Source organism: Catharus ustulatus, chromosome 11, assembly GCF_009819885.2.
Source record: "Catharus ustulatus isolate bCatUst1 chromosome 11, bCatUst1.pri.v2, whole genome shotgun sequence".
NCBI classification, from domain to species: Eukaryota; Metazoa; Chordata; class Aves; order Passeriformes; family Turdidae; genus Catharus; species Catharus ustulatus.
This window is the reverse complement of record NC_046231.1, coordinates 13,321,074-13,344,065: the sequence shown is the minus strand read 5'-3', so window position 1 is coordinate 13,344,065 and position 22,992 is coordinate 13,321,074. Positions and strand designations below refer to the sequence as shown.

Sequence of the window (22,992 nt, the reverse complement as noted above, 5' to 3'; positions counted from 1 at the left end):
TTCCTGGGCTGTGGAATATGTTCTTGCACAGCCTGATGGCATCTGCAGGTATGCAGCAGACCCTTGCAGGACTGTGCACCTTTATCCTTTGGGACAGACTTCCCTTTCCATTCCTGGACTGACCAAAGTCCAGAACCCCCACACCTCAGCTAGGAGGGAGCAGACCAGGACACTAACAGTTTGAACTCTGCAGGCATTGAAAAACCAGGTGTGATAAGAGCTGTTTCCCCACGTTTTGCAGCACCCACAAACAGATTTACTTAAAAGATTCATAATGTAAGAAATCAACCGGAAATGGAAAGTTCAATATCAGATGAAATTGGTTTGGCTATCTCTGACACAAAATATTTATCTACTAGGTTCCCAGAGACATCAAGCTCTGAATCAGTTATCTTAGCACAAATCTACAGCTGTAAGTTTTCTCATTTTGAAGTCACACTTCCATCTTGGGCATTTTACTGCTGTTCCTTATGCTCACTGCCCCTTCAGCTCCACTGTTGAGATGTTTCTAGGATAAAAAAGATAATTAAAAGTGATCTGCATGCTTATGCATTCTTCTTCATGCTAAAAATTATTCCTAAAATTATTAGCTGAAGACCTCAGAACACTTGGTGAACTGGTTGGTGGCACCCAGCCCTTTGAATCTACTTTAGCAGCCACCCTAACAAGATAGCAACCTGAATTTAGTCTTGAGCAAGGGCAAGGCACATGCCAGACCCTACACTGAAGTGTGGTGTGGGCTTGCAGGGCACATTTGGTCCTGAGGGCTGATCTGCAGACCAGCTGCACGTGGAGCCTTGCAGCAAGGACATGAGGCAGCCTGGGGAAGGGCAGGTGGTTGCACGTAGAGGGCCACTGGATGGCTCTTGGAACCAGATGTCTGTTTATCAGGCAGAAAGAAAGTTGTTCTTCCCTTATGGGCTTGTGTCTTGGAGGAACTGCCCTACAAGCCAGAGCAGAGTCTGAGACTTATGTCTCTTTATTCACTTCTTGGTTTATATTTCCAAGACTTCTCTGGGAAGATCAAGCCCCTGAAGAACACTCCCTGTGGGCTAGGTTGGAATGATTGCAGGATGAATGTGTCACACAAAGTTAGGTTAATGCTTCTATGACACCTCTGAGAAAACCTTGTCCTGGTTTCCACACCTACACTGCTGCTGGTTCAGCGTTTAATGCCAAAACTGAATACCTGGTTTTCTTGACTTTTAAGTGAATTCAGTGTAGACTGCTCACTGCTCCAAAGGGTTCCAGTAGTTTGTCTTTTGTTCATATGGCATCTCTCAGAGGGGGAAACACACCATATGTGTGCAGTGTCTAGGCTCTAGGAAGACATGAGGACACTACACCAGCTGGCTTCCACTCAAATGCACGCACATCACAGGGGCTGTTACAAGGAGTTGTGTGATGCAGAGGCAAACTGCTTTGGTGTCAACCGGCAAGCAGCAGCCCTTTTGTAAGGGTGTAATGCAGTCTCGAAAACCAGCAAGCAATGCCCATCAATGCAGCAGGGTCATTCATGGTCTGCAAACAGACTGAAGGAACCTCTTGAACTAAGGCAACCCACAGCAGAACAGAAGGTATCTCTAGGTCCCCCTCAGGGAAGGGGCCTTGTGGAGATCTGTAAGCTTGAAAAATTTGAATCCCTCTGTTCTTATCCCCATGCTTTTGTGTTAGAAAAGGCAGAGGGGTTGGGAATGACAGGGAGAGTCTAGATCCACCTTAACCACCACCAAAGAGATGCAGCCTAAAAGAAAAGATAATCCCAACAAAGGGGCACTTGCTGAAAAACCAACTATATCAACAAACCCCAGCTCCTGCAGCTTGGTGACTGTGCTGCCCAGTGACTCCTGTTCATAAAGGGCTGATTCTCCTCCTTTCAGAAAACAATGTGTTCCACACACTGAAATAAATAACAGTCCCTGACCAAGGCCCCGGCAGTGTCAGGGGGTGTCAGGCTCTGCTCAGTGGATAACAAAGGCGTCAGCATGGAGCCAATCTCTCCCTGCCATCTCAGGCTGCCCTTGCTGCACTGAATGAATTTTTTTTCCTAATGGAAATGAAGAAAACCTCCAGTGCAGATAATCCTCTCTTATAATAGCCATACATTTGGGAGAGGGGCCAAGCAGTGTAAAGAACAAGCCAAATCTCTTTTACTTAAAGCCTGGCCTGAATGTGATAATGTAATGACTTTGATTGGGATGTTTCAAATACTATTCATTGGGATTGACTTAGCACATAGATGGTATCAGCCAAAATAATTAAGAACGAGGAATTGAACAGATAGGATCAGCTGACTCCTCCTTCCCAACAAAGCTGGTATCCTTTTGCAAGTAGTGGAAAGGACTACTTGGTTTTAACACTGCTTAGATCAACCCAGCCAGCACACTTTCACTTCCCTTTGCATTGGCCTTTGCTTTCTGTAGAAGTATCAATAACTTTCATCTTAAACGCAGGCTGAAGTCCTAGGGACCCTCTTTGCAAAAGCAGAATTCCTGGTTATTTTGTGCCTAACCTCCATCTGGCCACTGCTGACCACACTTTGCACTCAGAACCTGATCAGAATTCCACTGAATCCCCAGAATCCTTGGGAAGATTCATGCACATTTCACTGGATTCTGGATCCAGGAGTTTCTTTTAGCAATGTAGGTTTCCAAAAGCGTGGTAGCCTTGGCTGTTGTTTAGCTTCCTAGTATCTGTCATAGCTAACTATTATTTCTGTTTTACAGACATAAAACACAGCTCAAACTCTGATACTACATGCAAGCTTAAAATGGCTTTCAATTACTATTAGCAGGCTTTTAAATGCGATTGTGGTGACAACCCAAAAGAAGCAAAATACTTAGGGGAGAAATTAAGCTATTGGAATGACTGGTTATATTGAACATGCTCCTCACACAGCTGGCAAAGAGCAAAATAAAGCTGAAATAAATTGATGACGACCACATTCTGAAGGAATGACACTTTATCTTAGAGGAGAAAAGAACATTCAGCTTCTCTACTAAAACAGCTTATGACAGTGAGCATTTGGACACCTCTCCCACAAACCAGGACACCAGCAGCAACTAGAACCACCACAACAAATCACTTTCTATATCCCACATCAGCATAACTGAGGGCAGAAGGTAAAATGAGTACAAAATGCCACAATTCTGAATTTAATATGTTCAATTAGCATCATTCTGATGGCTACAGAGGATGGAAGGCAACAGGGGATTACATTGCCTTAGATTTCAAGTGTTTCAGTTGGCAAATAAACTGAGACCTTTAAAAAAACCTCTAAAAAACTCCCTCAAAACCAAACCAACCAACCAACCAGCCAACCAACCAACCAACCAACCAACCAACCAAAAAAACAAACAGAAAAACTCATACATTGGACAAGATCTGGAATGGTTACAAGGCCAAGATCTATTGTTCTCGTTGAATTTGTTACAAGCCCTGGGCATATCATAGAGGAATATCTGTATTTGAATGTTTTCATCTTCCTGGTCATCGAATTCAGTTCCTTCCAGGGAGATAATTTATTTTCTTCACTGTCACTTTTATTCACTAGGTTTAGAGATGAAATCAACACACAACAGCAGCCCTGAGCAGGGCGTCAATGCTACTTTGAATTTTCGTTCTCTTCTGTTTAATTGAATTTTCATTTGTATCTCCTCAGTTGTTTCCCCTCCAAGGCCTTTCCCCCCTCTCTCCCCCCTTTTCTCCACTCATCCTTATAGATCATACAAGCATTTCTGGCAAGCACCAGCTGCAAATACAACGAGTTCTTGGGCATCTTCTACTTTTAGAAAAGCACCAAGAGCCCAAATAACACCCGTGCTTGTGCTGTGAAGCTTGAAGTCTGCTTTTCAGAAAGACCAGTCTCTTTATTAACTCCACTGCCCTCTCGAAGACATGTAAGACATGGAGGGCTGCAGAGCAATGCAGTTGTCACTGCAGAGGACAAAAAGCTGTGTCTGGGTTTACAGTTTCTGTTCTGCTGGGTCAGCATAGCCAAACAGGACTTTGCAGTAGCATTTTAAAGAGTTATTTTGAGATTTCTCTTCCACATTCCCCAAAAATTGCCCTGAGCTCCTGGCAGGCCAGCACTCCAAATGCAGTCTAGCCACAACCTCTCCACTTCCAATTTATTTGCCGTCAGCATAATCTTTCTTTTAGCTTTGAGCCTGCTTTATTAGACACAAATTCACTATGAAGCATCTGAGATGTAACCTGTGAAATCTCCCACCTTGAACTGGTATTGCTTCCTCCAACCACTTCCTTTCATTGTGGGGACTGAACAATTCCTGTCTGTGGTTGAAGATGGTCTCTCTCACACTGGAAATCTTCAGTACAGGAAAACACACCAACTCCTCCATCCAAACTTGGTACAAAGGCTAGAAAAAATACAGTTCCTCACACCAGTCATACTTACTACTCCAGCTGAATGTGATAAAAGCTCTTCTGTGCAAAGAAGTGATTAGGAGAAGCAAGAGAAAATTTCAGACAAAATTATCAGGCTATTGGAGAAAGTTCTTTAATGCAAAAACTATCTGCAGCTGAGTGATACACAATTTATATAACAATTTAAATACTTGTGTCTGTAAGTTGTTTACAAGCAAACCATGCAGAACACTGAGGAATATGTAATCTAATAGAATTCTGCATTAGGACAGAGATGGACAAAATGACCTTTCCATGATCTATTCCATCACTCACTAGTATAATTTCTGCTTGTATTTCATTATTCTGAAGCTGTTTACCATTTTGTCTATGACAAGGGCAACTTCCATCAATGAGTTCTTGAATGTAAAATTCCTGGCTCGCTATCAGAGGAAACCGAGATTCTCATTTGAATATTCACCTTTCTTGCTCTTGTACACAGTACTTGATCCATCACTGAAAAGTTGACATTGGCACTGATGCTCTGTCAATCTGACATAACCTGAGAGATATTCAGGGTATGTTTTGCTACATAGTGAAAAACTACAGCACTTCAGTCATTAATAATTAAGTGTGAGTTTGCAATTGGATATAGATCTGCTTCTGTACCTATGTAGGTTTGCATTTATTTTTACACTCATCACACTGCTGTTGGATATATACTGCAGGAACTTTGGGCAAATGCTTCAGTGTCTCTCCACTTACAGTAAGGACCACTACTTCCAATAATATGTATTAAGGAGGTCTTCTAGGAGAGAATAAATCAGAGATTAAAGAAAGCTTGCTTGCAACTGAAGTTGAATTGAAACAGTTTCTCTCCTTTTCCCTCTGTGTTTTGATGTTGGTTTTGGAAGGATGTACTTTAAAAATCAAAAGCACATTGTATCATTATGTCTTTTGGCTTGCAGAGTTTTAAGTCCTGCTTCTTCAGCCTCATTTGGGAAGTTAGTCTTTGAGCCTTACCATGAAAAGAGAGCTTGCTATGATCTCTCTTGTTGGCAATCTCTTATGGTCTCATCCTACACTGTGAATGAGGGGTTGCCATTTCCGCTGCTAGCTTTTGCCCTTCTTAACAGCTCTGACAGCTCTGATCCTCTTACTCTTGGCACTTGCTTTGAGCAAGGTTCACATAAAGATCTCAGTGTCCAGTCCGTGCATTGTTGTATCAAGCTGCTGTCACTCTTCTGGAAGACTGCTCAGCGAACAACCTCATTTTGTTATCCAGAGCCTGAACTCGATCATGATTCCTTGTTTGACTCCTGCTTCAAAAGATCAAGCTCTGTCCCTTTCTGCCTTTTTTCACTATCTACACTAAGTTCTTGTCTTGCCTTGTGGTGTCAAACCTCTGCCAGGCTGGCCATTTCTCTCCTGCATGTTTGTAAGTGATGTTACAAGTAAACAATGCAAGTATTTAGGGCCTTATTTTCTATTTCCTTGGGGGATAATGCAGGAACACAGCTGAAGCCAGCAGGCTACTACTGCAAAAGGCAATGGGAGCAGTGAATTGTTCAAATTCAGAAGCAAGTGGGGCTTCAAAGAACACTAAACAGCCTGGTGTGCTTTCTTGGCTTTTCCTAAGTTCCTTAACATACAGCATCTTCTTTTGGGGAAAAAAGGTGTTTAAGTGGGAAGCCTTCTTTTAAGGAAAAGAGGAAACACAAAACTTACAGAGGAAAGGGATAGGCCAGGTTCCTTCTGGAGCTTTTGAGAAGCTATGAATGTGACAAATATTTTCACAAGAAAGACTTTTTAGCCTGGTTTATTTACAGTGAGAGCACAAAAGTCCCAATGAAGCTGTGAACTGGTGAGTCCTTATGAGGCCAGGGGAGCACTGGGAGAGCTCACTGTCTGAATGGGAGATGGGTGAAGATGCAATTCTGTATCTCCCTTTAAAAGGCAGCAGTGACCTATGCAAACCACCTTGAGCACCAAGGTGCATCAATAACAGGCTTTTAATGCAGGCTTCAAAATTTGCTCCCAATAACATGGAATTTGAAAATGTCGTTCAGCACTCAGGATTCTGTAGCATTTTGGCACCTCAAGAGGGAAAGTTACCTTATAAATGACAAAGACAGTGTGTAAGGCTGAGTCAAAATAGAAGAGAGAAGTCTCCAAAGCCCAGGACAACTAAAGCCTGTTACAAAACCAGAGTGATCATTCTAGTGTGAAGCAAACCTGAGCTTTGCATTAAAAATGTAAATGTGATTGAAATAGCATAACCAGATTAAATGGATTTGACCTCTAAAAGCATGAAAGATGGTCTAAATACAGTGAAACAGCAACAAATGGCTGCACTTTCCTTTTCACTGGGTTATGCATCACAAGAAATTCATTTAAAACAATACACAAATTTCAAGCCAGTGAGAGACTTGCATTTTTTTACAAGAACTCAGAGAAAATAAGGCTGGTTTGGGAAAAAAAACACCCTTCATTTAAATGCCTACAGGTACAGAAGATCTTAGAAACTGCTTTTCAATCTTGAATGCGACTGATTTACCCTCAAAAATTAAGCCCTAGCACACAGAACTAGCCAGGAGTGACAGAATCCTTCAATACAAGCCCACATCTCAACCTTCAGTACATTGCTGCCTTAAGGGAGCATTTGATGGACATTTCTTTCTGAGATTTTGGAATTTTTTTTTGACTTATCTTAACTCATATCAGTGCCACAGTCTGGTTCACTGCACTGCCATACAAGTGCCACCATAGCACCAGAGCTGGTAGGGACAGACACCACCAACAAAAGGAGATGCTAGTCAAACCCCAGCTTAGGATTTCAGAAGGCTGCCAGTACAATGCTGTATGGAATAAATCCAAGATGAAAACACTCAGAAGCAAAGAAACAAACCAAAGTGATGTGAAGGGGAATTAGGAATGAAAACCAAACAGTCACACCTAAGCCTGGCTGTTTTTGCACTCACAGGGAAAATTCTGCTAGTTTTTTGCTGGTTTCAAATTAGAGAGGTAGAGCTTTAGTCAACATTGACATCAGGAACATTGAGTAAGGAGACTAATTAGGATTTTCTTATCATAGAATTGTTGAATAACTTGTGGTAGAGGTCCCATCCCAGAGCTACTATCTCATGTAGGTCCGGTTGCACAGGTCCTTGTCCTGTTGAGCTTTGAAAATCTTCAGAGATGATGACTCTCCCCTTTCCTGGGTTCAGTTGCACTTTTGCACCAACCTCTCCATGAAACATTTTTTCCTTACGTATATATTCCATACTAATTTCCATGAAAGGCTTCTATGTTGCCACTCATCCTTTCACTTTGTATCTCTAAGAAGAGTGGCTTCACCTTATCTCTGCCCTCTTTGTGTGGTGGAAAGGAGCAGCAAGATCTTCCTCAGCTTTCTCTTCTTTGGCTCCCTCAGCCTCCCTTTACTTGACCCCTCCAAATACCCAGGAGGGCCCAGTTTGTCAGTGATTCACCCCTTGATTCAGGAGATCCAAAACTGAACGTGACATTTCAGATGCTGCTTTGTGATCTCCAAGTGGGGTGGGGGGAACAGGAAGATTTTGTGATGATTTCACATTACCTCATTTTTTGAAGTCATTAAATACATATAAAATGCTACAATTAAACCTGCTCTTCCTAAAACCAATGTTTTTTGCCCTTCTCCTTATACAAGTAACACGGCAAAGAACTGTAACAGAAAACAAGCTGGTACCTGAGAGCTCCTGTGGCAAAAGAGAAATGCACGTGGCATGAAAAAGCCCACAACACAACAATCATTTTTTCCCTGATCTTTTATTTTTCAAAAGGTGTAAGAAACAGAACAATAGTTGGACAATGGTTAGATACACAAAGTGACACTAAAACTGGGTGGCAATCAGCACAAACAGAGATGATGTGGACTTCAGCAAGGCTCAGGTGTTAACCCAGCTCTGTTCAAACCCGTTGATTTTGATGTGCACAGTATCAGAAAACTCAGTTGTTCTGGGGTTTGGGGTCTGAGCATGAATGAAACGTGAGCTACCTCCTAAACTTCACCCACCCAGATGAGCTGCAGCCCTGGCTGGGAAGCCCTGTAAGTGCTGTGGCCTCGCTGCAGCAGTGCTGAGCTGTACATCTGTCACACAGCTGTGGGGCTGCTGAAAACCGACAGGAGAGTTAAGCACAGTGAGTCCTCAGGAGCATCCAGACAATGGTTCTGCTGAATGAGGAGGATTCTCCTGGAGAACAGACTGAGCAGGATGTGTCTGAGAGCTTCAGACAGGCTCTGTGCTGCACCAGTGTGTACCCAAGTTAGCGAGGGAGCCACCAAAAATGTTATGACCTTGGTAGTTTAAAAATCTCAGTGTATTTATCCCGTTACTCTAGAATTTAAACACACCACTTTGGCTGGGTTTGTATCATTGTTCTAGACACTTTGTAAGAATTTATTTCCAATTTTTTTTACTGGAAACTCCGAAACCTATTTCAAAGACCATGAAGGAGTAGTGAACAAAATCAGAATTTAAATTTAATCCTGCATACTATACATTGGTTTATGCCAGAAGGCCTCACCTATTTCTTTGATCACAGATGGGGAAATTAGTACTATTTGATCTCACTGATCAGAACTAAAAGAACCAGTGTAATAATTCAATTTTCATGCTCTGTCATGTAGAAAAAAATTTATAATTTGTTCAGCTAAATATGAATTTAAAATAGATTTCTTGAAAGTATCAGCAAACAGAAGTAGTAGATAAATAAAAACTTAGATAGAAAAAGGCTAGATTCTGAATTATTTATTGAACCATATTAAAATTACTAATCACTACTTTTTTACCATTTATGGGCTCTCTTAGTGTTTCTTTCCTCTTCACATTTGTAGCTGTTGAATGCTTTTAATAATTAGCTATGCTGAAAGACACTGAACAGACATCAATATCAGCACAGAAGACACCAAGATTTTGATTTGCTGTCAGTACCTGGATTTCCCAGTGCCATCACTGTCTTTCCTCTTTCCTGCACATCCCACCTCACTGCAGAGGTAAGACCTGGCTGGTCCCAGCAACATGCTTCCAGGGGAATTCTTATTAAGCACAAGGCTGTTGCCAGGAGGAAGGTATTGGGGAACCTTCCTCTTTTCTAATGTGACCCTGATGCCAACAGTCAGTGCTGGAGAAATGCCAACCCTAGAGCTGGGATTTGGCACTGTACTCTGCTGTTCCTCCTTACCAGTGTTTCACAAGGGCTCAGGGCACGCAGGGAGATGCAGATAACAAACCGTGACCATCAGATCGTGTATCTACCATTTAAATATCTTAAATGCACACATTGAGCAGCATCAGGTTTCCTGCTGAAGAACTGTCTGGACAGAAACCAACAGCAACAAGTTGATACAGCACCGTGGCTTTTCTCCTGAGCTGTAAAAAGCAGGAGGATATAAATTTATTGTACCGCTAAATTGAGGAAAACAAGGGCATGCTTCTGGGAGCTTTCTGCTTTATTAAGTAAACATCTTCTCATTCATGTGGAAAATTTTTTCCAATTTGGCTGAAGAATTAATTACCAAAGAGTGACTGGTGATTAATGAACACTATGATGACTTTATGAGGTGTATGTACATCATGACAATTTTCCCTCATCCCAGTGATTTGTGCTGGTGTTACTGAAAAAATGTGATGGTAAAGGCTCTGCAGTGTCTGTGGTGGGGGTACAGATATTCCAATGATACAAATTTGTGCATATTAGAACTTACAGGAGGTGAGATGGGGTCCCCAGCTAACCTTGAGAAGGAGTATCTATCACCTGGGCATCAGCACACCAACCTGGCAATGACTGACTGATTTCTTATTCCCCAAGGGCCCTGTAGTAAGAGCTCTCTTTGACCAGTGGAAAGAGCTGGTTTATTTGCAACAAGCTAAACCACCCTGTAACCACCCCTGCTGTAACATCCTTTCACACTGCTTATAGATGTAAAGAGACTGTGAGTAAATAAAAACATATTCCCAAAATATACCGAATCAAATACTCAGTTCTGCACTACTTAAGAAGCCAAGCTGGTTGTGTTACATTTGAAAATCATTACAAGGATGGTATTTCCCTCCTGTGGATGAAGCTGAGCAGAAACCTTCATGCTGTGGAGGAGCACGTGCCCTGCCATGCCAACCATTTAGAAGCACAGGAGAGGATGACAAATTCACATAGCCTGAGCTACTGCAATCTGAAATTAGGGCATGCAGATCCACATTGTGGTGCCCTGGAAGTGGTTTTAAGATCTCACCATGAATTTTGAAGAGATCCAGAGCTGGTCTGCACCAGTTCCACACAAAATTCCTCCAGAAATATATACATGAGACTATTTCATTGAGAGACATCAACATGAGATATTCTCCCTCCTTTGCTGTAAAGGCAGGAGCTGGATTACAGCGGGGTCCAGCTGTAATAAATAAGGACCACTGTACTGGCAGTGAGGAAACATCTCTGTATCACTGTGACATAGCACACACCACAGCTTCAGAAATCAACCTCTACAACTTCTCATTTGTTACCTAGATAATTCTGCTTAACATCCATTTTGTGCACTCAGCCTTTCCTATACACTTTTATTTAATGCTTTAAAAATAGAGCTAGTAACTCCAATCAGCTCTAAGAGGGTGAGGATAAACCACCAAATTCTGCTAGGAGGTAGTACACATTTTTATCATTTAAGTGATGTTTTCCTCAATAGAGGCCCATTCTCATCTCATTCCCTTCTGTAATGATTTCCAGCTGATATACTCCAAGAAATACTCCAAGTCTTGTACCAGACTGTTATGGTGTGCACAAGTTGCTGTTGATTATGCTCTTGTAGACAAGAGCATTTAATACAAGTCTGAAGCTGCTGGAATCTCAAAGCATGTTGACTCACTGCTCTGCCTTTCAGACTGTTGTAAGCACTCGAGGGGTTTTTTCAGAGGAGGGACATGCACAGAGACAAAATGTCCATTGCCAGCCTCTCTGCCAAGGTGTAAGACTGGGGTCATGAATTCTCTAAAGAGGATATCTTCTCTGGAACAAGTGAAAGGGTGCTGAACCACTCAACTGAAGACATCCCTCATGGCCTCCCAATGCAAACACAGATCTCCCCATTCCTATGCTAGCCTGACAAATGCCAAAGAGAAGAAAATCAATTTCCTTGTTATCAAACCCTAAATTTCCTAGCAGCATTGGATCCTGCTTCTGCTGAAACCTGCTCCCAGTTTTCCTGGAGCACCTCAATCACAGTCAGTCAAGAGCTCTGGGCTTTGTCAGAGGTCATACCTCAAAGCACTTACTAGGATCAACATCTCCCAACCATTTCCCATTAGCAACTCCTGCAACATGAACCAGCAGAATTTCTGCTGAAAGACTGCACAAGTTATCCTGTAACAAATAGAATGGATGATAAATTGTCTTTGGCTCCTGAGGACACAAGACCCCCCAGATGGGCCTGATGGGGAGAGGAGGGTTATTAACAGCCAAACTCATTATATTGCAGGAGGACCCTGTGTTATCCATCCCTCTTGTCTCTCTCTCAAGCTGGTGTATTCCAGCTCCTTTGTTTTAAGCTTACAGATTTTATACTCAGATAAAAGGATTGCTGATGAACTGAAATAATTTTTGGTGACCAAGCAAAGCAGGACATGCCCAAAAATAAAGAAAAATAATTTCAGCTCTGCCAGTCCTTCCCTTTCAATGTCAAAAACTTTATTGATTAGCCTATTGAAAAATAGGCATGGTGTCAGCTTAGTACAGTTTCCTGGGCTCCTTTCTGAGGGCACACCTCAGTTCTTTCTCAATTAACATGAAAGCTGGGGAGAGTAAGCATTTTTATTGGTAAGTTAAGAAATGCCTCCATTAAGAGTTCTATTCTAATATCGCAGTAAGTACACAATGATTCAGTTTTGGATTAAAATACTTTTTTTTCTGCTTATTTCTCAGCACTAGAAAACCATCAGTAACATTTTTCAGCCTTTTGCCTTTTCTGATTTAAGGCAGATTCCTAAGAGCATCTTATAATCAGGACTGTAATCCTCCAACCTCCCTTACATCTGTCATTTTCCTGAATGGTCTTAAAAATAAAATGGGAATGATTCAATTAACAGTTTAGGGAGATTTTTACATTAGGCAGAGCATTTCTTCAGCATTAGAAAATATGTGGCACAAATCATTAGTACTTCCCTCTCTGAACAAAAAGAAAAAAAAAATAAGGCAAGAAAAATGGTGGCAGGTCTAATGTGCCAATGCCTTCTGGATCTTTTTCTTTCCTGGTTTTGTTTTTGTGAATGAATCTTAGCAACATCCAGGATGCCACCAAGTGTCATGCAAACATTTGAAATTCATCACATCTCATAAAACCTACAGATTGAACAGATATCATCTTCAGTGTAGGAAGAACTTGGCCCAAAGTCCAGTGAGCTCAAAGAGAGGATTTGGGGTCAGCAGCATCAAATTGATTTGGAAAAAGTGAGGTTGCTGATTTCAATATCGCCAATGCTAAAAGGTATCAGGCTTCAAAAGTGACCAAGAAATTGAGATGTATTTGGTTTCTTCACTGCCATCTGGGATGTTTTTTATTCTGCTCTCAATTCTTGAGTACTCAGGCTAGAATAAGGTAATTTATTTTTTAACTTTACTCTGAAGTGAGGAGAGCTAGAAGTTTTCTTTCAAAAACAAAATACACATCTAAGCAAAGACCACGTGAAACCAGAGCTAATCCAGTCATCATGTCAGTCCAGGCTCCACAGAAGTAATTTCAGGCTCTACACAAACCCACAAATATCAGATTTGCAATAGCACTAGGAAAAGTAACTAGACTCTTAAATTTGGCCACTTGAATTTGGGGTTTTGGCAATTCTCACCTGCTGGAGCTCCTCCTTAAACCAACATAATAAATAAAGGACAAAATGCCATCTTTCACACTCATTTGCACTCAGGTGTAACCACAGACTTCAGACTGTAGAGGATGGGTCTGCCTGTGCACTGTGTACAGCTGCTGCCTTGTCAGAAAAGCTTTTTGCCTTCTTCACTACCTGAGCAGGAGTTTGCAAAATTGAGCTCTTGGACCCTGCACTAGCATCATGCTTTCTGGCTGCATATCCACCAGCTTCAACACTCAGTTGTGATTTTGTATCCTGCAGATCCAGGAGTAACCAAGAGATCTCGATACTTGCAGAGGCAGGCTGTAACTCTGAAAGGGGACTGAAGAAATCTGGGTAATGATGGGTGTGAGACCTTCCTGACTGCTTGGCTCCTACTCTCCAGCAACCTGCTCCTGCCTTGGCCATCAGTGAAACACTTCTTCCTTTCACTCTTTCTCTTGACCAGACCAAACAAAAGAGCCAAACAGTGCCTTGACCTCCATTGTCTGTCTTTTTTTCATTCTTCACCCATTTTTATTATCCTTCCTGTATTCCCCAGGTATGCACCCTGGAGAACTCACATCAGATATGAATTTGTATGCCTGACAAATGGGAATGGGCAGACTGAAGAGGAAAACCGCAACCTTCTTTCATTTGTTATCTAATTTATTTGTCAATCTAATGTGTCTTGTAACTTCTGGGTTAGCTAAGCCATAAAACAAAACAGATCCCTGGTTACATTTGTGCAGCAGATTTGTCTCTTTCTTCTGAGCTCATTAAAACAACTGCTTTCATCTCATTAGATTGCTAAAACATTTCCAACAGGACTAGATGTGTCATGTCAGAATATGACAGGCAAATTTCTTTTAAGGTTTTAAAACTGGGTTGGAAGAGGAGAAGCTATGCAGTTCACTGTTGTCACTGAAAGATATTTTTACTTTTATGAGTCCCTAAAACAAGAAACAAATTAAGAACTGTCAAGGAAAAAGAAAAAACACAAACCCAAAACGTATTCCATCTTGCCTCCCAATATTGTTACTGCTTTTCTTTGAAATCTCTCTCAGTCTAATAACAAGAACCTCAAACATAAAAGAAGGAACTATAGTTGTTAATGTTTTGGCACAATTAAAAAACCAAGAGGAAGGAAATAAATGCTGAAAACATGGTTACCCTTTGCAATTACAAGCCAAAATTAACAGCCTCACTTTTCTCTGTTCCCAGCTCTCATTCTTCTTGCTTGATTCAGGGGCAATGCCTGTGCTATGCCACTGCAGAGCGTGGAACATGACACCCACAGCATCCAGAGATGCAAGAAAGCATCTGGGAAGGTGGGGAAAAAAAATGCAGTGCAGGGAGAGCCCCCCTCCTACAGCAGCCCCCACGGGGCTGATCTCTGACACCCTGGCAGGAGACTCTGCCTTGCTCAGGGCAGGTAATGCACTGCCCAGCTGCCATCCCAACATCCCAGAGCTGCCCCAGCAGGCAGTTTGCTATTGGTTTCACTGCAGGTTCCACTGCCAAAACAGCTCCACTGGAGCCTACTTCCTCCTTCCTGGGATCTGTGTGCCACATGCGTGGTGCCAAATCCACACCCAGGGCAAAGGGCACTGGGGCAGGTCTTGGGAGAATGACACAACTTCATCAGGAAGGCTGCAGCTCTTTGCCCTGCTTATTGAAACCCAGTTCAAATACTGCCCAGGTGCAGCCTGTCACTGCCCTACTTTGGGCTTTAAATGACAGAAATCCTGGAAAACAGCAGGAGACAAGTAAGGATGAGGATGGCTCAGCCTGACCTGCTGCTCTAGTGAGGTTCGTGCCTCTGGGCTGCCAGCTCACACCACGATCAAACAGCTCCCAGATGGAAGCAGAGCTGAGTGGGGCTCTGCACCCAGTGCCACAGGGCAGAAGAGCTGTGCTGGGCAGTGGGACAGACCATGGAGATGCAGTTTGCAGCTCTGTCCCTGGGAAGATGCTGCAGAGGCAAAGCAACTCTGCGCCGTTAGCCCCTGTGGGGTGAAGCATTCCTGGGGGAAGGGGCTGCAAGTGTGAAATCACTACGGATTTGAGACACAGACATGCAGCAAAGAGCACTCAAGTGGGTGTTCACAACACATCATTTCATTTCAATGGCATTTGGCATCGAATTGCTGTAAAACCAGTGGGCGGGGATCGCTTCTCACTGAAGAAGTTCATTAGATTATAAGTAATTTGGTTATCCAGAGAGCAAGTAGAACCTGGGGCTGTTTTGAGGGGCTTTTTGAAAAAGGTCAGAACAATATATCAGCTGACTGTTGGGACTGATGGCTGTTGGGGAGAAGAGACTAGATATTTCAAGATAAGCACTGTACACTAGTGTATTTTTCTCCTGATTGTATATTTCCATCCTTCTCATACTTAACATAAAAAACTTTTTGTGAAAACTGGCACAGAAGAGAAGCTTATCAACTGAGTTACTACCAGTGTTTCTGGTGAAGTGGCACATAGCTGCTCTGGAGGACATGCAGGGCTGGAAGCTCCAGAATCTTATGAAAGGGAGCTGGACCCAGCTCTCTGCACCCAGCTCAGCAAGGGACAGAAGCTGCTGCTTCTGCAAAAGCAAAATCCAAAACCAAATCCCAAGCTGCAAGATTTTTCCTGTGGGCAGGTGAAGCCACGTCTCCTCCGGAATGCCACACCTATCGCTAACCCCTCATTTGGGAAGGTGAAATACTGCCCTGGCTCACCATCCAGAACGGTGGCTGCTGAGTAGGTGGCAGGACCTTGTTTTTGAAGCCATGCCAGCTAACTCATCCTCTCTGTGCAAGCACAATTAAACACTGAATTCCCTGGAAGCCTTGTGCCGATGGCAGCGGATGGTGTCCCCAGCCGAGCAGTCCAACCCTGCTCACCACTGGACCGTTGCAGGGATTTAAGTGTCCTGATAAGCACTAAGAGATGGAGATATGCTTGGTGTCCTGCTCCACTGGGGCTTTTGATGAACAAGCACATTCGCCAGAGTTTCAAGTCCCCAAAAAAAAAATCCTAGAAAAACATCAGTCTCAATTTCATCCCACAATCTAGGTATTCCAGAAAAGAAGATTGTAAGTTCCAAATTCTGCATGTGCTTGAAATTTATTTGAATATGTAAGATCTAACACATGTTAACATCCATTGCACTCCTACATTGTGAATTTACTGAGATAGGGTGGTGTCAGTGGAAGATGAATTTCTCTTGTCCAGTAACTCTCACCTTCTAGCTTGGATTTTAAAGGAAAGCCCCAGCTTTGCTTGGTTACAGATGGTTTTTAGATTAAGCTGAGTGAAAATAGAATCTGGTCACAACCTGATTCTGAATGCTGTGGCACACTCTGGAGTCTCATTGGCTTGCATGGCACAACCATGCCTTTCAGGACTGTTTCTCTGACTAGCTTGGCTCTCACTCTTCATTTTGAGGCATGGCTAAAAGTATCTGGACTGCAGGACTGGTTGTGAAAAAATACAGCAAAATTAATCAGCCATGGTGAAGTAATCAAAGCACAAGGCTTAAGGGTGTCAAAACAACCATGGGTGCTAAGAAAAGTGTCATTCCTAGCCTGTGGTGCCACTGTTTGAGATGAACATTCCAGACTCCAGTTCCACCTCTCTGTCATTCACCAGCACCTCTTTTCTTGCTCAATAACCCCCACTCACCAGCTAAAAGGTATCTCCAAATATTTCACACAAAAAAATCCTGAATTAAATTTACAAATCCTTATCTCCACCCTGGCTACATTCTCAAATTACTGTAATTTCTACTTCTTCTCCTGTACCTAACATTTCAGGGATTAACTGGGTTAACTGGGCTGTGCATAACCTCTTCTAGTCCCAAGTAACAATGTCTGCTCTCTGTTCCTTTGTCTTAGCATTCTCCAATCTGTCTACAGATTCCTGTGCTTGTTTTCAAGGCAATAACCAAGTGTGAAGCTGCTTTAGCCATTCATGAAGATGAGATTTATTATCTAGAAGCACACCAATAATACAGTATTAAAAAAAAATAGCAGTCTTTCATCAAAATCTAATGAACATGCGATTTAATCTTTATTAAGAATTCATTAGGTTCTCAGCAAGCCTGTCTAATGGAGCTTGACCAGGTGAAATGCTAATGCCTACATTATATTTAAATTAATTTTCAGCAATGTTAGTTTCCCCACGTTGTTCCCTGCACATCGCTCTCCCCAGCGCCCGCGGCTGCGCGCCTCTCCCCAGATGCTGCTGCCGTGCTCATGGCAACACCGCTGTCCCCACCCCAGCCTCCGCACACTCCACTGGAGTTTCCACACTCATGGATGCCTCCCAATTTCCAGCACTATAAGCTCATCCACCACAGCAGCTTCCTTGACATTTTCATATCAGGTACAAAGCTGCAAGCTTAGCATGCCTTACTTTGAGTCGTTTTAACAAAATGCGTGTGTGTATATATATATACACACACAATGGGTATATTTCAGTCCTCAATATACCAATCTAGTCCAGCAAACAGGTTATTATCTTAATGTGATTTGCTTCAAAAAACAAGAGCTTTGCTCTTTGGAAAACAAGAGTGATTGCTCATTTATTGTGTGGCCAGTGTGGTCACTGCCTGCCCTCCTTGCCTATGGGCTCTACGTGTGCACCCTGCTGTTGTAGTTCCTCCAGCCTCTCCCTTCAACTAAAACCCACCGCCCGCCATTCCAGCATGCTTCTGCAGAAGCAGTTCCTAGAGATTAAATAATTTATTGGTCATCTGCAGCGACATGTCTCCTGATCCACCTTTTGCACACAAACGAGAGCAAACCAAACCCACCCCACCCTAGACCCAAATCAAACTGTGGGGGTGGAAGTGGGGAAAGCCCCCTTTCAAACAGTGAAAGGGGATAATCAGAGCCTCTACAGAAGTAGGGTACACAAACGTCAGTGACGAAAGCCACGGACACCACTGGAGGCGAGTCTCCTCACGGTGAGACCTCCCAGCCCCGCAGCGCCTTGGGAAAAGCACTGCCTCAGGCGGGGATGATGGTTTCATTGAACCCCCGAGGGGTGGGCACAGCGGCCACAGAGTTGATACAGAAATATCCGGGTCACCCGCTAAACCGCCCTGCCTGGAGGGGAGCTGGGCTGAAGGCCCCGATCTGCCCCCGTGGTGCACGCACATGCACGCGCACATGCACACCCACATTCACACACTCACGCTCACGCATTCACACTCACGCACACACCCACATCCACACACACTCACACACACACGCACACCGGGGCGGCTACGGGAGCTCAGGGCAGCAGCCTGCGAGGGGCGCGGGCCCCTTGGGCTATCCCGGAGCCCCTCAGGTTTCTCCCCGTCCGCTCCGGAGGCAGCGGAGCGCGGCGCGGCCGCCGCCGGGAGGAGCCGCGCGGTGCCGGAGGGGCCCGCAGCGCCGGCCGAGCCCCGCCGGGCGCTGTCCAGCGCCAGCCGCCTGAACCGCGCCGGGACCCGCCCGTCGGCCCCGGATCCCCGCGCCGGGACCCGCACCCCGCTCCCCGCGCCCCATCCACACCCATCTCCGAGCCTGTTCCCCTCGCTAAGCAACCCCGGTCCCGGGGGGGCCCCTCCCAGCCACGGATCCCTCTGCAAGCACCAGCATCGCAAAGCGGCAACCGCTCCCAGCTGAAATCCAGACCCTGAACCAGCGCCCAGGCTCGTTCCGTGATGGCGCCCGCCTCCAAGCAGCCCGTCATGTTTGTAGCGGTGGGAGGAAGGGGTATTTCATCGTATTTTAATTTAAAAAAAAAAAAAAAGGGTGGAGGAAGAATAGTCGCACCACGGGTGTACCTCCACCCCTATTAGCCTTCCCTGCACCTGCTTTCCTACGGGTTGCATTTACACGAGCCACGGGGATGCTTGGAAGAGACCTTGCGGTGGGATTTTTCACTGCTGTTTATTACACGGTTACATCTAATTAAACACAGGAAGAGGGTGTGGGAAGCCCCAGCGAGGAGCAGCGCGAGTACCATAGGGACACCCGGATCCCAGAGCAGGAGAGGTTTGAATGAGTGGCCAAAGCACGTCATTCATTAATTAAAAGGAGAAGGTACCAGCTCAATAAAAGGGGCTTTCAGTGATAGGAAGCCTTGCTTTAAATCCGCAGAGCCGGCAGATAACACCCCGACGTTAAGCTTAAGTGACAACGGTTCGCTTCGCGGGGCCATCTGCGCGGAGGGGAAGGTGGGCTGCCCGCCTCCCTCCGCCGCCGCCGGGGGCGAGGCCGCGGGGCGCCGCTTCAGCACCAGCGGGCCCTGGACAGCGCCGGGAGCGGCGGCGGCCCCGCCGCGCTGTGCCTGCGCGGTCCCCTCAGGTAAACATGGCGCCCGCGGCCCTCGCTCACCTCCGCGAGCCCCCGCCCCGCTCTCCCGCCCCGCACCGCCGCTCACTCGCTCCCCTCGCGGGACTTACTTCATTTGCTTCACGATGGTGCTTTTTCCCGACTCTCCGGCTCCTGTTGGAAGAGAGATGAGGTGGGATAAGCACGGGGGAGGAGGAGGGGGGCGATGGGGGGGCGACCGGCGGGTTCTCACCGAGCAGGAGGAGTTTCACGTCTTTGGCCGCGCTGATCCCGTCCTCCTTCAGGTTCTTCTCGATGGCCTTGCTCCGCTCCAGGGCGGCTCTTTCCTCAGCACTCAGGGTACATCCCATGGCGGCGATGACAATTTAAAAAAAAAAAAAATTAAAAAAAAAAAAAAAAGGGGGGGAGGGGGGATGCAGCCCCCGCCGCCTCGGCTGGCTCCTGCGGGCAGAGAGGAGGAGGCGGCCGGGGGGCAATAAAAGAATTAAAGCAAATGGCCGTAAGGCTCCGGGTAGCGCAGCGCCTCCGCGGCGGGGCTCCCGGCTCCCTCCTGCCCCTCTCTCCCCGCGCCCGAGCGCTCAGTGCATCCAGCGGGGCTGCAGCGGGCACGGCGAGCTCTTCCCGGCCGGGAGGCGGAGGCGGAGGCGGGGGAGGAGGTGGAGGAGAAGGAGGAGGAAGCGGGTTGGCGGCGGGGGAGGGTCCGTCCCTCTCCCGTGCTCCCGGCTGTCGCTGTCCCCTCCTCGGCGGGCGGCGGCGGAGCCGAATGGAGGCGCGGGAGCGGCGGCGGCGGCGGGAGGGAGGAGGGAGCGCGGGGGCGCGCCGGGCTGCGCGCTCCCGCCGGCCTCGCCCGTGACGCGCGCGGCTCGCGCATGCTCGGGGCGGCCCCGCCCGGCCCCGCTGCCGCTCCCGCTGCCCGCGGCGGGGCCCGCCCGGCACGGACCGGGATCGCCGTCCCGGTGCCCGTCCCCTCGCTCCGGCTGTTCCCGGCTTTTCCCCGGACGGGAGAGGCCGTGGCTCGGGCTGCTACCCCCTGTTCCCGGTGACTCAGAGCTGGGGTCTGCCTTAGTGCAGGGTCTAGAGCTGAAGCCATTCGAGGAGGGGCTGAGGGCGCTTGGCTTGTTCAGCGTGAGGAGATTGAGGGCAGAGCTCATCGTGGGCTGCAGCTTCCTCAGGAGGGGCAGTGGAGGGGCTGCACCGATCTCTTCTTGCTGTGACAAGACCTGAGGGAAGGGCTGGAGCTGTGCCGGGGGAGAATTAGGTTGGATATTAGGAAAAGGTTCTTCCCCCAGAGCATGCCTGCGCCCTGGAAGAGGCCCCCCAGGGCAGTGATCACAGCACCAAGCCTGGCAGAGTTCAAGAAGCATTTTGTCAAGGCTCTCAGGCACATGGTGTGACTCTTGGGGCTGTCTTGTTCAGGGTTAGGAGTTGGGCTTGATGATCCTTGTGGGTCGCTTCCATCTCAGGACACGTCACGGTTCTGTGGCCTGGCCCAGCAGTTCAGGGCTGAGTGCCTGGGGATGGGACAGCTCTGTGTGCCCGTGGCTCCCCTGGGCCCTGAGGGACCCCACAGCTCCTGCCCCCACACCCTGCTCCTGCCCCCACCCCGCAATGTGGCCTGACCTGCCGGGAGCCCTTAGGGGGCTCGTCACAGCTCAGGCACTTTGATCAACACTTGCAACGTGAATCGTTTACATGCTCCATGCAAAGCATCAGGTTTCACCACCGTGCTGGATTATGTTTTCCATCAGTGTAATTAACAGATGGTTTGGGTTTTTGTGCTGCAGTCACAGACCTCACCAGATGACCCACCTTCTTTTCATAACCATTTCATGACATCTAACAATGATTTAAGAATTCTAGTGAATTAAAGTCCCACAATTTTCCTGGCAGGTTTTGCTGTTTCACAAGTCTGGAAAAGAGAGAAGAAAACAAGTGTCAATGGAGAAAATAAAATAAATAGAACTTTGTTTAAAATGCTTTCCTACAGGCCCAGACAAGTCACAATATACTCGACTTTAATCCATAACATTGATTGATATGTGACAATCTAGCTATAAAAAGATTAGAGAGGAAAGAAGGAAGTGTTGAGCACAGCAAGGCAAAATGCATCAAACTAAAATGAAGATAATCAAGGCTTGCTGCCTGATCCATGGAAAGGACACCCACCATTTCAGTAAACAAGAAATCTGCAAAGGGAGGTTTGGTTGTTTGGGAGTGGATTTGAATGCTGAGGCTGCTGATTTTGCCTCTAAAAGCCACTCCACGTCTCTGCCAAAAAGCACCCAGCTACAGGAGGCTTGACAGGAGCATCCCTGAGCTGTGGGAGGGAAATGCAGGGCTGCCCACAGGGGCTGGGGGAAGGCAGGGGGCTGCTGTGAGTGCTGTTGGCTGTGGGTGACCATATGCTAACACTGTGTTGGCTTTCCACTTGGGACCTCTGATCACTGCCTCCTCTGTCATCATCTTTCCTGCTGTCCTGAGTTCACCAGATCCCATATCCAGGACCATTTCCTTAGGGGCAGAAATATAATTTCTAATAGCACTTAGAGTATTTTAAGCATAAAGCTGCAGGCACTTTCCTTCCAGGCAACCATCATCTTCTTCCAGTGCTGTTTCCTATCTCTTCTTCCCCATGGAACATGTTCTTCCCATTTTCCCTCACCTCTGAAATGAAAAGGAAAAACAGGATGTGGTTAATGAGGTAAAGAGGGCTTATGAAAGAAAAGCAGACAAAAGAAAGCAAAAGGTAACTCAGTGTATTCAAGGACCAATAATATTTACTACATATTTGTGAGCTAATAGGTGCAATATATTTGAATTTTGGGTAGTTTATTTCTGGAAGCTCAGGGGATTGAGATGGACAAGCAAGCCTACAGCATGTGCTCAGCAGGGAATAAATGGAGATGGGTGCGGTTACAGAGCAGTTCCTGCTCTTTCATATTCGCACAAATCTCATGTGTAAAATCAATAGGATCAGAATTTCGATCAATAAGTTTCATTTCAATGGTTCTAGCCAGAGGGAATTATGAAAAGTGCCGTCTAGAAAATCACAATGAAGAAATCCAGAGGCAGTGTCCTCATGAGATGACTGCATTTTCTTCCCATCTCCTCCAGCAGCTTGCCAGCCTTGGACTCATATTGGGAAACTCTCCAAGGGTTTTACTAAGAGAATTAGTCTTTTGTATCAGCCTCTGGCTACTCGTTATCTGACAAATTTGTAGCCTGAGACTCCTGCCATGGAGAAAATTATTTCTCTTCTTCTTGACCAGTGTGGAGTCTGCAGTCAGCCCTTTGTCCCATGAACATCCCCATTGCTACACAATAATCTGCTAATTTATTTCTTAAGGGAAAATCAGAAATGGGCAAATCTTCTCCTTGCTCTCTCAGCTCTCAGAAAAATTCAGGGGAGCAGCTGTGAAATTGAGCCATTTCTGAGCCAT

The 22,992-nt window shown here is 45.8% G+C and overlaps 1 protein-coding gene across 2 annotated transcripts in view; it reads right to left on the bottom strand.

Annotated features, from left to right (window-relative positions):
• GNAO1 (G protein subunit alpha o1) overlaps window positions 1-20,343 on the bottom strand; it is a 139,623-nt gene extending 119,280 nt beyond the window's left edge. Inside the window, exons 1-2 of one of the 2 annotated variants that reach the window (XM_033070160.1) lie at window positions 19,785-20,343; window positions 19,663-19,705 (exon numbers count right to left, since the gene is read on the bottom strand). In XM_033070160.1, coding sequence (XP_032926051.1) covers window positions 19,663-19,705; window positions 19,785-19,902 — 161 coding nt within the window. In that variant the 5' untranslated portion in view covers window positions 19,903-20,343. The remainder of the gene's footprint in view (window positions 1-19,662; window positions 19,706-19,784) is intronic. The other variant, XM_033070158.1, reaches the window with a different exon arrangement.
• Window positions 20,344-22,992: the final 2,649 nt, after the last annotated feature.